The sequence below is a fragment of the Amorphotheca resinae genome (genome assembly GCF_003019875.1).
Source record: "Amorphotheca resinae ATCC 22711 unplaced genomic scaffold M430scaffold_1, whole genome shotgun sequence".
Lineage (NCBI taxonomy): Eukaryota > Fungi > Ascomycota > Leotiomycetes > Helotiales > Amorphothecaceae > Amorphotheca > Amorphotheca resinae.
The window spans coordinates 2,521,698-2,538,429 of NW_020194471.1; the positions used below are offsets into that span (position 1 = coordinate 2,521,698).

General features: G+C 51.5%; 3 protein-coding genes across 3 annotated transcripts; 2 read left to right on the forward strand and 1 right to left on the reverse strand.

Annotated features, from left to right (window-relative positions):
- Positions 1 to 767: 767 nt before the first annotated feature.
- On the reverse strand, positions 768 to 5,409 carry M430DRAFT_91936 (hypothetical protein; the record flags this gene model as incomplete). Its single annotated transcript, XM_024869686.1, has 4 exons — positions 768 to 2,114; positions 2,163 to 4,798; positions 4,853 to 5,165; positions 5,224 to 5,409. The coding sequence occupies 4 exons, from the start codon at positions 5,407 to 5,409 to the stop codon at positions 768 to 770; spliced, it is 4,482 nt and encodes a 1,493-aa protein (XP_024725467.1).
- A 2,217-nt stretch (positions 5,410 to 7,626) lies between these two features.
- M430DRAFT_47005 (hypothetical protein) lies at positions 7,627 to 10,938 on the forward strand (the record flags this gene model as incomplete). Its single annotated transcript, XM_024867891.1, has 2 exons — positions 7,627 to 10,801; positions 10,865 to 10,938. The coding sequence occupies 2 exons, from the start codon at positions 7,627 to 7,629 to the stop codon at positions 10,936 to 10,938; spliced, it is 3,249 nt and encodes a 1,082-aa protein (XP_024725468.1).
- Positions 10,939 to 12,279: 1,341 nt separating this feature from the next.
- On the forward strand, positions 12,280 to 15,964 carry M430DRAFT_92424 (hypothetical protein; the record flags this gene model as incomplete). Its single annotated transcript, XM_024869709.1, has 2 exons — positions 12,280 to 12,887; positions 12,958 to 15,964. The coding sequence occupies 2 exons, from the start codon at positions 12,280 to 12,282 to the stop codon at positions 15,962 to 15,964; spliced, it is 3,615 nt and encodes a 1,204-aa protein (XP_024725469.1).
- Between the last annotated feature and the right edge of the window lie 768 nt (positions 15,965 to 16,732).

Below are 16,732 nucleotides of genomic sequence, written 5' to 3' on the forward strand. Positions count from 1 at the left end.
CTTCTCTTTAACACAACAGTACCTATCCCCCTAGAGTTGCTATAAAAAAGAAACACTCTTCACTCTTCACCCCCCCCCCCCCCCAAAACACCCCTTCCTTCCCTACACTACACTAACTATCCAAGAAAGATAAGATAAGATAAAAAAGGAAGGACGGGATATATTGAGTAAGTCAGGATTAAGAATATTTTATCTTGTATTTGTGGGCGCCGCCGGGAGAGAGAGGGGGGGGGGGTTAGGAAAGAGGGGGGTGGGGTTTGAGTAGAAAGAAAGAGAGCACTACGTATGTATGTATGATACCTTCCTTACTCTACAACTCCTTATACATACATACATACATACATCTTCTATCTTCCTTTTATCTTTACTTTACTTTCAACGCACTCAGAGGAACCAGCAGGGGGATCAGGTAATTGATTAACCATATCATTTATTGGCTACTTACTTAGTTAGTATACTACTACTGTCTTTCTTTGCGAATAGGTATTCATTAATTAGAGAGGCGCGGTGTAATAAGGGTTCTAATCGACACTCTTTTCTTTTTTTACCCCGCCAGGTTTGATTTATTTATTTATTTTATTTATCCCATGCCTGGATTCTTTTGCAGGCTGCCCCTTTTTTAGACCATCGGTGAAGCAAGTTGTGTCGTCGTTTGTCCGTCAGCCTTGACAGCGTCGTCACGCTGAGTTATATCGCAAATTGCTTGAAAAAAAAAAGCAAAAGAAAACAATCCTTCGAAATTTTGCGCGCACCCTATCTATCAGTGCTTACTGGGGTGTTGGGGTAGTATCCCGACTGGTTCGCCCGTTCTCCCTCTTCGTCAGGAGACTTCGTCGCAACATACCACTGCCTTTCGGGCTATCGGCCATCCCATTTTGCTCTGAGTAAACGAAGTTACTCTTCACGACGACTTGCCCACTACCAGCTTTGACAACCTTCTCCTGACCAGTTCCAGACTCATCAACGAAGAACAAGGCCTCTCCAAGGTCATCATCACTTCCAAATGTATTGTGGCCCTTGACTTGGATCTGGAATTGCGTGTCTGCTGAACATGCGCACTTGAAGTTCTCCTTCTTATCGGCGAAGCTCACCGTTCCAGACGAGGACTTGATATGATCAGTCTTGTGGATGACTTTCGGCTTTGGTCCTAATTGCTTTACGTAGACCATGACGCTGGATGATGGAGGGTAGCCCGTCGCAGAGATGATGGTGAAGTGCGCAGTGCCCGTTGGAGGAGCGAGCGTGCCCACGGCTGTGCTGTGTACTGAGGAACCGCCGAAACTTTTCGTCCGACTATGTGGAGAGGAGCCAATGGTGCCTCCTGGAGGGGTGACAGGTGTGGTAGGAAGCGTGCTTTCTGTCTGCGGTATGGATAACCCACCAGAGCGTTGGAGTGAACTGGCGCTATCACTATTGGCTGCCTCGAGACCCTCGGCGTCGACAGTACCTGATCCGTTGGTGCCATCGTTCTTCTTGCTCTTAAACCCATGTCGAATAAATGACGCGCCTATACCGATACCATGTGCCGCCGCACCGACTCCTTTGATAGGTGCTCCAGCCACACCAGTGACAATCTTTCCTGGGGTGGCAAACGTGCCTGAGAAGGTTGACGACCCCTGTCGAGAACGAGTGACATAATCTGGCCGGAAAAGGAGGCGCAATCTAACAGATCCCGACTTTCCATCGAGCTTGAGAGTGCACTCCTGTGCCTTGAATGGATCAAGTGATTCAAGATTGATGTCTGCTCCCCCCAAGAAATCTGCCTTTTCACCAAAGTCCCAGTCATACACGTTGCAAGTAAACTTGGCGGCTGTCCTCGAAGGGATAGGAACCTCGAAGAATTCGTTCCAGGCTGGGTGTAATGTCTTCTTTTGCACCTTGGTCTTGAAGACCGTATGCCCATTGAGATCAAACTTGCAGTAGGGGTCACTGTACCCATTTCTGTCGGCTGATGGGAGGTCCGTAGCGTCGAGGACGTCAACTCGGAGCTTGCCCATGTTGTTGATGCTCTCGCTTGGGTCTAGGTCCATCTTGACAGGAATGTACTTCAAACTGACCTTGATGCTGCTTGTCTGGCCCTGCTCATCCTTGAGCCTGAGGATAGTTGGGTTGTTCTGTAATTCCATTAGTTCTGATAGTCATAATGTGGACTGAAAACGTACAAGACATTGCTTGAGCGTGTCAAGCGTGTTTCCTGTGAGTCGGGCGATGGTATTGTCTTTCTTCTCGTCACCCTTGCTCTCCCCCTTTTCTCGAATACGAAGAGTAATCTTTGAGAAATCAAGCTCTCGGACGAAGCAATCTCCGATTTCATCAAGCTCCATCCTCTTGGACCTCACCATTGAGGATGTGTAAGATGGGAAGGCCATGTCATCCATGAGTACTTCGATATGGACATTGCTGCGCGTAAGCTCGCAATCAAGAATCTTGAAAATGATGAGACCTGACCCGTACTTGACCAGCTCTTCGGGAGTGAGCCGAATCTTTGGAGGTGTCTTCTCTTTTGGTGTCTCCTCTTGTTGCTCAGCAGTAGCGACCTCGGTGCTGTCGTCCCCTACTTTTCCATTCGTTGTGGCTACCGCATCTTTCCCGTCTGCTGGCTCACCGTTGTCGGCGGATTTGCGACTGTTGTCGTCGGCGGATTTGCGACCTGCTTCCAACGATTTCTTCTCCTCTTCATCCTCTGGATCGGCAATGTTCAGGCAAGGGTAGAATGCCGCTGTATAGTTCAGGGTACCTCTCGGTGAGCCCTTCCCATGCATACGCAGAAGAGCCGCGTGAGGAACCTTGGCGTCATTCACGAGGAACTCGCCATTTTCGTCCTGGGAAATGTAATCCGAGGCTTGAACCTCTACCAGCCCCAGACTGCGATCGGCATTGATCGTCTCCTGATCCATGACCTCGAGTACCAACCTCTCTCGAACGCTGTGTACTGGCACATAGATGACTTCATCCCAGTCCGGATCAAGGTTGCTCTGGAAGGTGACAGTACGGCCCTTCTCTACGCCGGAGAGAAGTACTCGAACATATGGATCCGACTTGCCTAGAGTTTCTAGGTTGCGCAGATCTCGAGCATTCTTGAAATGGAATCTCATGACACCGATTGGCGTGACATACCCGCCAGTACCGCTACCAACACCCGACAGTGCGACCGGCTTCCACTGCAAGGTCATTTTAGCGCGACCAGTTTTGGCGCCGGCAAGGTTATACCACTCTTGACCCTTTTCCATCAACTGCAGCATGTCGTCGAGTTTGATCTGATATGAACCTAGTATAGGATTTGTACCCAGATCCCGGTCATCCTTGATTACCAGTCCAAGCTTCGCCGACTTTCGGTCAGTGATGAGAACTTCTTTGGATCCATTGTCCCAGATAGGATTGTTTGTTCGCTTCAACTTCCTCGTGGTATGAATCTCCTTGTTATTGAGAAGTAATACCGCATATGGGTTTAGCTGCCCGATAAGACTCTTTGTACCATCGAGATCCTTGGCCTGTTCGACTGTGAAGCGAGCAATACCGGTGTTCGATTCTGGTGGTGGCTCTTTCTTGCCGTCAGCGAGCTCTCGCCCTTCAAGAACCGGGAAAAATCTAATGTCCGCAACTACAGCTCCACGAGGTTTGCCATTGGAAACTATTTCAAGTTGTTCGTTCTCATAGTCGGTAATTTCTTCAACCCTTTCCAGAGGGAAGCTCGCAGTGCCCAACTCCTTATCCTTTCTGTATTCGTTGTAATCGAATATCTGCAAGGTGAGGGTGTCATTGAACGAAGTGACAATAACGAATTTTGTCTCGTTCCATTTTGGATTAGCGTTTTCCTTGATAACCTTTGTTTGTGCCAGCTCTGCCCCATTGTTGAACGAGACAACAGCATACGGGTCAGGTGTTCCAGAAAACTTATCAGGATTCTTTAAACCCTGAGCCCCGTGAATAGTAACTGCCAGAACACCGATGGCCTGGTCGACCGCAGATCCGGAAAGCATCTTGGCCACTTCAATAGGGAAGACATTCGGAGCATACATGATCGGGCCGATATTCGCATGAATTTGCTCCAAGATGAATGATTCCAGTCCAGGGATGAAGTTGATGTCGAAACCCAGGGTTTCACCCCCAATAGGTTTACAGACATAATCGATAGTTGGACGCTCCAGAAAGCAAACCTCAATCTTCTCAACATGAGGGAAAGGAATTTGGAGCTTAATCTTGACGCGCATGAGCCCAGAGAAAGCCATGTCCTCCACAATTACGTCGAGACCCTTGCTGATCATTGCCTTGCCAATTCTGATTTCGAGCACAACCTTCGGGTTCACCTTGTTCTTGATCTGGCGGGCGGTCATGTCTGCGTGATCATTCGGCGTGAAACTAAATTTCCAGTCCATAAGCACAATGTCATCATCAGCTTTGGGATAGGTTTTAACATGTTCCATGCGCGGAGGCTTGCTGCCCAGCGTGAACGTCTTCATGCGGAGACTGTCTAAGAAAGCCGGAGTCGAGGTACTCAAGACCTGGTCGACAGAGTTAATAACCGTTTCCGCAAGGACTGGCTGGAAGATTGGCCAGAATTTGGCCATGAAGCTATTGATCCACTCCAAACTTTCCGTGTCTGTCTCGATCTTGTGCATGGCAAGTTCTCTGTGAACATCGTCTCGAAAATTCCGTCGCACCCTTCGGATTGAGGTTCGGTAATATGTGGCACAAATAGCCATGATTATGAAGACCCAGGCAAGTCCACCACCTAAGGTGGCCACTACCCATGAGGCAAGGCAGGCAAATACGATGACCGCCGTGTTATGGTACCAGTCTGGCAAGGAAGGCATTAGAATCCCATCTTTCCGTTATGATTCTGGAAGCTCACCTCCAAAGAACTTATCATCCAGCTTGCTCTCAACCCAAGTTTGGTGGTCTGCTAAGGTCTCGCCTTCAGTTGGCTCGTCCAAAACCCCGTTACCAAATCTCGGCGCCCAACCAGTCCGCTCGACCCAACGCTCATTGTCATCTGCATCTGTAACTGATTTCCCAGTCTCGTCCTTGCCCGGCGCGGCAGCAGCCAAAGCTCCAGCCGTGGTGGGCGAAGGAAGGTCATACGCTCCCGGCTGGCCATCGTCGAGATCTGTAGCAATAGCGACGGCCTTCGACTTGTGCTCGTGATGGAATCCTTCTGGCACGCGCTATGTGACATCGCTATCAGCAAGAGACCTCTAGCTGGGAAATTGGGGGGTCACTCACCGCTCGAGCTTGGGCAGCTTTCTCCTCCGGACTGGCGTCCGGATCAAAGGTGAAAGCTGCGACACCAGCCCTTCGACTCTCATCCACCAGCTTCTTCTGCGCATCTTCAGCGGTCACGGAGGTGTTGGGATCGTTTGCCATCTCAACGGCGCCCTGGGCTTTGATCTCGGCGGTGGCGGACGCCATGTTGCCGGGTGGAGGTACTGTGCGATGCCAATCTGATGTTGTTGATCCCGATTGAGTTCGAGGGCTGGCCAGATGCGGCGGTGGGGTGGATCAAATGAATCCAGGAAGAAGGAAGGTTGGGGGTGCAAGAGAGCGACTGGGTAGATGGCAACAACAAGGGACGTGAGCACTGGCGTGAAGGAGGGTGAGTGTGCGTGGGAGAAGGAGAGGGAGGAGGAGAGGAGAGGGGAGGAAGGGAGATGGTGAGATGGAGAGATTGTGAGGGAGCCAGCAGTGGTGGTGATGGGCGTGAAAGTAAATAATATTGTAGGCAGGGCGTCGAGCGAGGACTGACTAGTCGAGTTAGTTTGTATTGGCGTTGGAGGGAGAGTATTGCGTGGTCTCGGGTCCTGTGAAGCTGAAGCTTAAGCTCAGGTACAGGACTTCGCCTCACTCCAAGATGGTGATGATTCGCAGCGGGATGGAGGGGTTGGTGGATGGAAGATGGTGAAGACACGCTCTCTGCTCCGTATCGTCGTCCAGTTCGCAGACGTCCGCCGGGAGCTTTCTCTTGCGGAGTAGATAATATCGCGGAGGTACAGAATATACGAATATACGAATATAATTTACCCCGTACACAGCATCTCTAACCGAATTACCAGGGACGGGCCCAAGATTTCCGACAACCCAGCTCCGTTGTCAGGGAATCGCGTAGATCAACCCCAACCATTCCGCTCTGGTTGCTCTAAGCCCTTCACTACTTGCTAAGCACTTGATCGCAGTGGCCGCTCGCTGTAGATCATACATCATCGTGCTGGGAACTGGGAAGCCTTTTCAGCAGCACAGGGCGTTGACGGATGAGATTGGTTATTGGGAGCTGCTCCTGTACGATAAACCACTCTGGGCTCTGGAGTCAGTTGGCAAGTTGGTATCGTGGGAAATGCAGAGAGTCTTCGCGGAAGTCCTCAAGAGCAGATACTATCAAGAACAAGTCGAGTGGTGATGGGTTCTGCCAGTATCATTTATCATCGACGGCCCAACCCCCGGAATCTCATATATGATGGGAGCCCTATATGATAGGTACGATATGACGACCTACAGAGAACTGCAAGCCTGTTCCCTCACCGCAAAAGGTAGCATGGATCCATCGGTCACTGTCTGTGTGTCTCTGGAGAAGATCGAGCAACTAGCAGACGACTTGCAGTGCCCGTCGATTAATCGCCGATTAATTACTGCTTTATCTCCTCCTGGCGTCCGGCTGGCGGTGCCCTCGCAATAGTCCCGTCCCGGGCTGGGAGTGGGCCGAGGGCGGTGGGACGGGTGGCCCTGATCTGTGATGGTGAATCTCGATTATGATTTTCTTCTTCGTGCCGTCTGCGTCGCGCCGCCTTCTTCGCGCCGTCTCCCAGGCGATGATGGGGCAGTGATGGCATCGCGGATGGGCTGGGCAGCTAGGACCGTTCCGTCCGGGTAGTACGTACTGTGCCTGGAGTAAGGTGGTCTGTAATAACGATAGGCATCTGAGGGAATAATCATCGCGATACTTTCCGACCGCCAATTAAGTATACAGTAGGCAATCGGACAAGTGGCTCTGGCTGCATCCTGTGGTCACATCCTCCTGCCGCACTCAACACGGCCAGTCGACAATAATAATGCCCTGATAACGCATCATCCAAGCCTCGATCCAGCCTCTGAACTTCTGAAGGCGCAGTCACTCTGAACGACATGCGGCTCTGCTCTTCCGGACCCCGTCACGTGCCCCCACCCCCTGAGATGCGAGCCGATTCGGTGCTTTGCCCCCTTTGCCCCTCACCCCCTGGTGGGCAGTGGTACGTACCTACGTACCACTACTACGGAGGCACCTTTCCTAGTCGTTATTATGGACCACGCCATGAGACAGAGGACCCTCCTCCAGTTTCACCCTCTCTCGACGAACCTTGCAGACGGGGCTCGTCAGTCGGTCAATCAAATCAGTCACTGTGCCCTCTAGCAACGTATGTCCCTCTCCAACCCATATTCCTTCTGTACCGCTGTACACCTCTGTCATCTCCCTCTCTACCTCTCGCCCTGCCCGTATACTGGATGGATTCCCCGCAGCTAATCCAGCTCGTTCAGCCACCACCACTCAAGCTTTGCACTGATTCTATTTCACCCGCATGCTAGCCTCGGGGCTCCCGCATCGTCCCCAGCCCCACTCCTCCTTTGGTTGAGCGCTTCACCCAGGTCCCATGCGCGGAGATGGAAGGGAAGGACAAGGAGACCAAACCCAAACATCGATTGAAAGGTCTCTTCAGTAAAGAACAGAAGGCCACGACCGTCGAGGAGGTCAATGATTTCCTCCATGGCACTTCCGACAAATTGAATTTCCCCGCCCCGGCCCCTCCTCGTCCTCCCCCTCCTCCTACCGCGACCGCGCAGACTCCACGGTTGACACCACTCGATACAACCAACGCACGCCGATGGCCACCCGCCGAAGAAGTCCAGAATGCGAGAATAGCGAGGGGCCGATCTGCGAGTCCAAAACGGAGCAGGAAAGGGTTGGTAGTTCAATTCACAAATGAGAAGCCCGAGATTATTGGATTTGGCGGGGATTTTGCAGAACTGCCAACCATCTCACTGAGAACCCGAGCCAACAGCCACCCACCAGATCGAGAAGGACCTTCAACAGGATACAGAGATGTACGACCGCCCGGCTCTAAAAAAGCGTATGTGGGGGAGAGCGGGGACAGCGAGACCTTTCGACCTGGACCGCTTCGACGTACTCCAACCAGATATTCGTCGATATCAGAAGCGCAAGGAGCTCCGGAGGTTAACTCAACTCAAGGCGGAGATATCCACACTGAGTCTCACCAGCCATCCTCCTTTGCCGCGATGATTCAGAGAGAGATGCGGGCTGATGAAGGTCGTGCTCTGGTGCGGGCTGCTTCGAACCCCGCTACAGATGAGCTCTTTTTACGAGGCGAGTCACCCGAAACACCAACTGTTGATAGCAACTCTCCATTGGACGAACTTCACCTCAATACTGTGAAGACTGTGCACTCGCCTCCGTCTTCTAGCCTTCCCCCACAACTGACTCCTGGGCGCGTCTCGACATCGAAGGGACCGCCACAATCGACTTCTCCTCCTTCCATGATGAATAAGTTACAGCCAAATTCTCGCTCCTCAATCTCCACTGACGCGATCGATGGCCCGAAGCCTATCTCGAGGTCTCAAACTTCGGTACAAACCTTCGAACCCCCGATGCATTTATCCAGATCAGCAACCGTCACTCTGCATGGCGCGGCAGCTGGTGTGGGGGATGACGCTCTGAACGAGTTCACATCACGAATCATGCATTTATTTACCCTGTTTCGCCTGTCTACCGAATCCGTGAAGCCTCTTTCTAAGTGCTCCCCAGAAGAAATCATAAGAGCAGCTATGTGGTGGTTTCTGAAGGGCCGGCTGAACTTGGAAGCCACAGTTCGAGATCGACCTACCAGCCCAGGGGCCGTGCAAGCCAACTTCTTCGCACGTCAACAAGCATACGCGGATCTAGCGAAAGCGTGGTGGATTGTAGATACGGTCATGCCTCAGCTGCCTGAACTCTCGAGCCAACAGAGTGCGAAAGATCCCAGAATGGTTGAGATTCAAGACGCTCGGCAAGGCATTATATCCAGTTTGAGGAAATTGGCCATGTCAATGAAACGTAATAATTTCCTCCCTCCGGAAGAAGCCCCACTGCCACAAGGCCTTGACAACTCAATATTCTTCCGGGAAGACGCGGCCCATCCGTTCCTCCTGAGTCAGAAACAAAACATGCCCCTAAGCCTTTCAGACGCTTTGCCTCTGGGCGATTCGACTAGAAATTTTCACTATGGTAGAGGGTTCGTAGAGGCTGTCTTAATTGAAGAAGCCGAAGCACAACAGTATCGTTTTCCGGCCTTGATATCTCTCGTTCGAAACCAGAAAGAAAGAGGCCTGACAGCCGTTATCACGAATCAGAGCGGGACGTTCAATCTCTGTATACAGCGAGACAGAGCATCGGGGTCAGGATGGGAGGATGTCACATGGCATGTGAAGACTAACGCAATTGATATCAAGCGCCCAAGAGGTTTCCTGCTCCGATTGTTGTGTACCCAGCAAGATTTCAGGACACTGTTTGGAATCTACGACTACCAAAGGGGCATATATTCGAGCTTGAAGTCTCGCCAGGACGAAGAAGTCGTCTTCGAATCAACTCTAAAGTCATTCCAATACTTCGATCACGACACAACTTCAACATTTCCAAAGGAGCCTCTTGCGCAGTGTCAGCTGAAAGTCTTTGAGAAAAAGATACCGGCCCAGAAAGGAGCCGCTGGAGGGCGAACTCTGCACCGGGGTTTCCGTCTTTGCGTTGTCACAAGCCCTAAGACCAGGCTTCTGAGAGGTATAAACCAAGAATTAGCGCCAAATCTTCCTCTTCAATTAAGTTTTCTACGTGGTGAAGGGGGGCTCCCAGCTCTTCTACTGAAGATCGACGATGCAAGACTGAGGTATACCATGGTCTTTACCTTCGAGGAAGTTAACGAACGCTCCCATCTCCATGCACGACTTACAGGTGTTGCACTTGGCGACAGAGGTGTAGTCGTTGGCGAAGTTAGTGTCGCAGCTTTCTCTATAGCAGATCTCGACTCTCAAGACTCCCAGTGCTTAAAGACGCTAGATTGGCAGAATGCCAGAGTTGTCAAAGAAGAGGAAGAGGATCTGCAAAGCACCAAGACTGTTCTTTCTGAAGATTTACGGGTAATCATGGATTTCAAGACAGGGAATCTCACAGACCGCATGAACACCGGACAAGGCGAACTGAAGTTCCGACTGGGTGTCAGTTCCCAAAATGAGTTGAAGATCTTCCGGCAGCGACAGCATGATATGACAATATCGGTGTCATCGCAAGTATCGAGAGAATTGCCGCAGGAGCTTGCAGAGCTGCTGGCTATGATTGCTCGATCCGAATCAGTTCGCACATATACGTTCCCAAGCCTCGAAGAGCTCCACCGGTTCCAGGCTGCAGTGACACGTTTCACTGTGGTATTCGATGGACTTGCAGCCTCATTCAATATTTCCCGTCGACGAATGGTAGTGCCTATCTACAAAAAGTGGGACGCTTCAACCACTCGTGTGCAGTTGGTGCAGAGAGAGAAAGTTGTGCAGCTGGTGGCATTCTTTGAGAATTTCAGTCACGGTGAATGTATGAACTTTACGCTCAAGAGCACGGATGTTTTCGAGAGTTCCAGTCGAAATGGCAAGTTCTCCTTACGAATTGTGGACGCGAAATTTGCTTTACCCAAGGGAAACGAGGGTGAGGCTGCGATTGATAATGGTTTTGTCTGCCTTGATCCAGTTGAATACCCAGGAGAGCATGATGATATAACGATTGTTTTTGATAACGAAGCGGGTATGTCTTCCCCCCGGTCCCGAGTTATGATGGCACCCGGATAGATTACTGACACTTTTGCAGATCGAGAGAGATTTACTCGAGCATTACCGGCGTCAGTGAAAGCGGCATCTCGTATGGTGTCTGTGCGGAGATAGATTACTTCTTTATAAACCTTGAAAGATCGAGGTCTTCTATTTGAATGAGCGAATACTGTCTATGTTGAGTGGTTGGCAAGGCTATGTTCGCCAGGTAGATTTGTTAGAGGCCCACCACTTGAGTTGGTCATCAAGAAAGATTGAGCCGGCACTGGGAGTTTGAAAAGTCTCGAAGATGAGTGCCGAATAAACCGATCTCTAAATAGTCTCCTCTGCTCTCCTGTCTCCTGTCTTCTGTCTCCTCCTTCCCTTCTCTTCTGTTTGGTCATAGCCTATAATGCAAAAGGCGGTCCGAGGCTGCTAAAAAAAGTAGAACAACACAGGTACCCCGTAAAAGGTCCAGAAGTCTTGGTCTCCGTCGAGAATCCATGCTGGGCATAGCCAGGTACTTGCAGGACGGTACTTACGTAGCTAAGGGGAAGCTCTGCTTACTCCACGTGATGTCAAGGCACCGCAATCCCTGCCAACATTGCCGTCATAGGCAATTTGCGGAACAATGCTGGCCCGCACGACTCTTAAAATAGCCATGCCAAAACGCCACATTCAATGGCTGTGGAGTCCTCAGGCCACTGCTGCAGACTGACTGCAGTGCACCCTTCAGGCGACTCGTCGTTGCACAGTGGGAAGCTCTGCAGGAATTTATAGTTCTATAGTCTTTCGCGGGCACTAATGTAGCTGTACTCTCTCAACAATTCTGTATTGGAGGATGGAAATGTCAATAATATCACGGAAGAAAGGAGCAGCGTGGTGCTGGTAGCGTTCACAGACCAGAGTTTACCAAGCCACGCACGGGGTGTATCACTACTACTCGGTTGCAGCACCGGCCTGCTCTAAACACATCGCGAAATACCGAGAAATACGAGGACGCCCGTGGCTCTCCCTCCCGGACTTTGGACTTGGCGCTGTAGCAGTAATCGCGGGTTTTGAATCCTAATTCTTTTGTCAACACTGCTTCGTTGGACGCGTGAAAAACATTCGCTACGTGCTGTTGTTCCGTCTCTTCGTGGACCATGCTCTAGAATCGTGTTCTGCCAGCCGATCCTACTACGCGGATAAACTTCGTTTCAGGTTCAGCCAAGTGAGATCAGCAAGGAATCTGGGATTCACGTCTCAACGGTCCGCACCGCAGCCATCCCCTCCTCGTCCGGCACTCTACCTCTCTGGATGACGCTGGTCAGAGCATGATGGTGGTCTGAGCAGTCACCCACGACAACATCGCCTGCGGAGCCGCGGATAGCTGGTACCACCTTTCGCATCCATGCCATGGAACAGTCGAGAGACGGCAGTCAGGATGGACATCAAAGCACGGTGGTGGGGAAGAGGAGGAGGAGGATGATGATGATGAACGGTACAGCCGCGAGGGAAGCAGAACAGCCAAGCTGGAGCAGTGCCGACGAGCAGCCCGAGAAGATTCTCTGCCATCAACGCCAGCCAGCTACCTATACCCCAAGAGCAGATACGCCCCTCTGCCGGCCTCGACGCAGCGGATTTGGCACACTGGCGTACCTGTTGGTACTGGTTATATCTATTTGGGCAATTCCCACCTCGGCGGTCTTCATAAATTTCGAGAACTGCTTATCCCAGGAGGTCCAGGACGATACACCATTACAACTGCAATTTGTGCCCAAGTTCTTGGATGCCAAATTCAACATAAGCGACCCAAGCCACAATCTAAATGTCACTGTTTATGGAAATGTTACGGGATCGGGAACCGACCATCTGGTTATTCTCCCGCCAGCCAACGATACAGACTATTGGAATAGCAACCAGACCAATCTGGGCGGAAAGATTGAGGATGAGCCCGAGCCAAATCTGCCGAAGCCGAAGCTCACCACGCTCTTCAACAAGGTCAATGTCCTGACATATGAGCCGTGGAGTCAGTCGGTCGATTTCTGCAATTCGCTCATCAATGCAACTTGCCCCCTTGGACCTAATTTCAGTGCAAACGGGTCAGTATGCTTTGTGCCACCCCTCCCATATGGTGTATGTCATGACACTGATCTCAATATTCTTGTATAGGAGCAATCCGTATGAACTAGCAGCCTTCGGCCTATCTCACAACTTCTTCTCATCGTATGCATTCACATCATTCACCGCAACGCTCTTGATCAAGAATGGAGACGCAGCGGCTACGGATATTGGCTGCATCTCCGCGGAAATTACGCCTGATATTGGTAGTGGATTAACTGGTGTTGTCAAGTTCATCCCGCTGGTGGTTCTCATACTTGTTGGATTTGCAACTGCGTTTGCTGCAATCTTCAGTCCCTGGGGCACGACCGATATCTTCCGGTGGACAACTAACTATGGACGAGATGCTGATCTTCTTCGTTTGGTGACCCCGGGGTTTGGAGATTGCTTGCAATATATCCAGTTTGTTGCCTTGACCGGCGGCCTTACTCTTAATTACCCTGGGTTTTACCAACCCATCGTGAGCAAGGTGTCCTGGTCAGCGCTCATGTTCAACGAGAGCTTCGTTAGTAATGGTCCGGGTACCGAGAGTTTGGTGGATGGCATATATGTCACTAATGGAACGTATGGTCTCGATAACCTTCGGCAACTGGTCGGCATGAGTGCCGTGGACGATGTATGGGCTGGTATGACAGTCTGGCTTCTCGTCATTATTGGTGCAGTCTTGGCTTTCATCCAAGTGGGATTCTTATTACGATGGATCTATCGACATATCAACAACACCCCGGAAGAAGATCTCAGAGCAAAGAATATGCCATTTTCAGTGGGTAACGTTATTCGGATTGTTTTCAATTACTTCCTCCTCCCGGCTGTGTCACTATCGACGTTCCAGTTAGTAGTGGCCTCAGACTCCCCGGCATATACGGTTGGTTTGGCTTCGGTAATGTTGGTTCTCATCGTGGGGTTCGCAGTGTGGCTTCTCTATTTCATTGCTACAACCAGACCGAAGTCGTTCCTATTCGACGACCTCCCAACCGTACTGCTATACGGATCATTGTACAATACCTATTCTGACAATGCGGCACCTTTCGCACTTGTGCCTGTCCTATTAACCTTTGTCCGCGGAGTGGCAATCGGGGCTGTGCAACCTTCCGGCGTAGCGCAACTCGTTCTTCTCGCTATTTGCGAAGTCATCACTATTCTAACGCTCCATGCGTTCCGTCCATTCCATTCGCCGACTTCCATGAATGCATATCACACCTTCTTTGCGGCTCTTCGGTTCGCCACTGTCCTCCTTATGGTTGCATTTACTCCCTCGCTCGGAGTTGGTGAAGGACCGAAAGGCTGGATTGGATATGTAATCCTTCTAATACACGCCATAGTCCTCATTTTCGGCTTCTTGCTCAATGCTGTCCAAACCATCGTTGAAGTTGGAGCTCGTATGGCTGGCGCAGGTGGTGATGAGAGTGGTGCCGCTAGAGGTGGATTGGTCAAGGTTTTCGGCATGCGGCAACTCTCAAAACGGTTGCCACGGAGAGACGCCACTTCGAGACAAAGTCAACTGTCTAGTGCGGCCATGTTGGTTCCTGATAATGATAGGAAGTCTTACGTGATGGAGAGTGGAAGAATGAGGAGTCAATCGGTCGCTAGCAACGGTATACTACTCAACAGGCCGAGTACGGGCCTTGACAGCATCGAGCCGTTTGGGGCTATTCCCCCACATCAACTTGGAAGTGGGGGCAGCTCGCAAACCCCTACCACGGCAGGAGATGCAAGTACTTTCTCCTTTCTACCCTCTGCGGCGGTTGCATCTAGCCAGGGACGAAATCGAGGCCCAGTTCTTGGGATCACAACAACGGAAACTGCAGACCCCTATTACCGACCACCGAGGATCCGGCGCCCGACTGTGGATGCATATTCCCCTGGCGCTAGGAGTCGTGGATCCTGGGGCAGTGGTGATTTGGCGGACAGGAGATGGAGTCAACCGGATCCAGAAAACCCTGACCAAATTGAGCCGTTTGAAGGGCCCTCGATATCTGGCCGGAATACGCCTGTAGCCCAGCAAGCGCTGGATGGGAGTCCAACTGAGCCACGGAGATCCAAAGCCGACTACACCACCCGAGAAGTCGATTTCTATTATGGCGTGCGCGGTCCTGCTCTGAATGCCAACATACCTAGTAGAAGAACCAAAACCGGGCCGGCAGATCCTACCGGTATTCCGGCTTCGGCCGTAGGGTGGTTCAAGAGCCTATTTATGGGGAAGACGAAGGAGAAGGGCAAGGGATTTGAGGTCGTCAGAAGTGCAAGAATGCCACCAGGTATGGTGGCCAGGAACGATCCTGGGGTCGAGACACCCCCTGAAGGAATCCCTGTGGCAACAGGAGGGGTGCGGAACGGGCCAATCGATTCTGATGACGAGTCGGTCCATGCCGGGCCATCCAACAGGGGTCAGTCCAAGCCTGCCGCACCTGCCGAGCGTGAAGATGAGAATTTGGTTAGCCCTCTGACATCGGGAGACGAGGACTCTCAGGATGGTGATTTTGAAATGACTCGGATCTCAGACGCGCCGCCGCTGCTCCCGGGAATCGAGATCGGCGAGGGCGGCATTGAATTACCGAGCAGATTCCCTTCGAAAGCCACCTCCAGAGGCAGCCGACGAGTGAAGAGGACCGATATGACCGATATGACCGATATCCCGTTGGTTCCTGATGCCCCTTCTCGGTCACCGACGGTTCCTCGTAAAAGCTCAAGAAGGAAGTCACAAAGCGTGGACCTCATGGAGTCAGGGTTCCTTCATCAACACTATCCTGAGGGACCACTAGAGTCCTCTGAGCTTCCCTTTGGCCGCTCAAACTCTAATAGCAATCAGGGCTCTACCATCTCCACAAAATCAAGCTTCGCCGCTCTAGGGGACCCGGGCTCTTCAGGAAACGCCTCAGCTCTGGGGCTCTTCTCGGCAGATATCCGAGACGACAGGCCTACGAGCGTAGGATACGTACAGCATCACAACATCCAAACGGTCGACCAGTCCGAGAACCCCGAATTCTTGGGTACCTCGGCCGAACTCGTAGACGGACGACGCAGCGGTGCTTCTTCACTGGATAATCAACCAGCCTAAACCTATACAGCCAGCAACACATGTCTTTTTAATATTGATATTCAGCACGGCAACGAATCTTCTTTTGTTCGGAAAAAGTCCTTTTCGGCGTTACGATTTGGTTTCCCGTCTTGTGTATGTATTGTAGGCGCGGCTGGAGTCAAGGGGGCGCGGGAACGGGCTGGGTGGATAGCAATGTTGAGCACGCAGGAACTAAGTAGGTATGCATTGACCGCCAGGGAATTCACAATTTGGCTGTCGAAGTCAGGAAAGCAGGAAGGAGTGATGAGAGGGCGTGATCATTTATGCATTTTGATCAATCAATAAATAGTTTATACAAACAAGGCCGGGTAATAATACAAATCACCATTTAGATTCTGCGTAATGGCTGGCTTGTGCTGGCTGGCTCTGAAGTTGAATGGATCCAGAAGAACCTGATAAAGCCCGAGTCATGTTCTTTAGAGAGACGTCTTGGGAAAAAGTGGAAAATCCCCGATGATGTTGATGCTCCGTAATGGGGTTGAAGCCGTGGCGGACCCCCCCCGGGCGCCCCGGCCAGTCAGAAACACGTGCCCCCCTCTCGCCCATCGTCGCCCCTCAGCCAAAGCACGCACCAACCAGAAAAAATCCGAGCTTTTGTCGCCTGCGTCACCCCCCGTCGTCCCTCCACCACTTGCAGAACCCTACCTCACGGCAAAAGGTCGTCAGACTTCACTTTTGCCCAACACCACCTCCACAGCCTCTGCCCCTCACGACGTCCACGACCAAGGGCATCTGAACCCCCCTTTC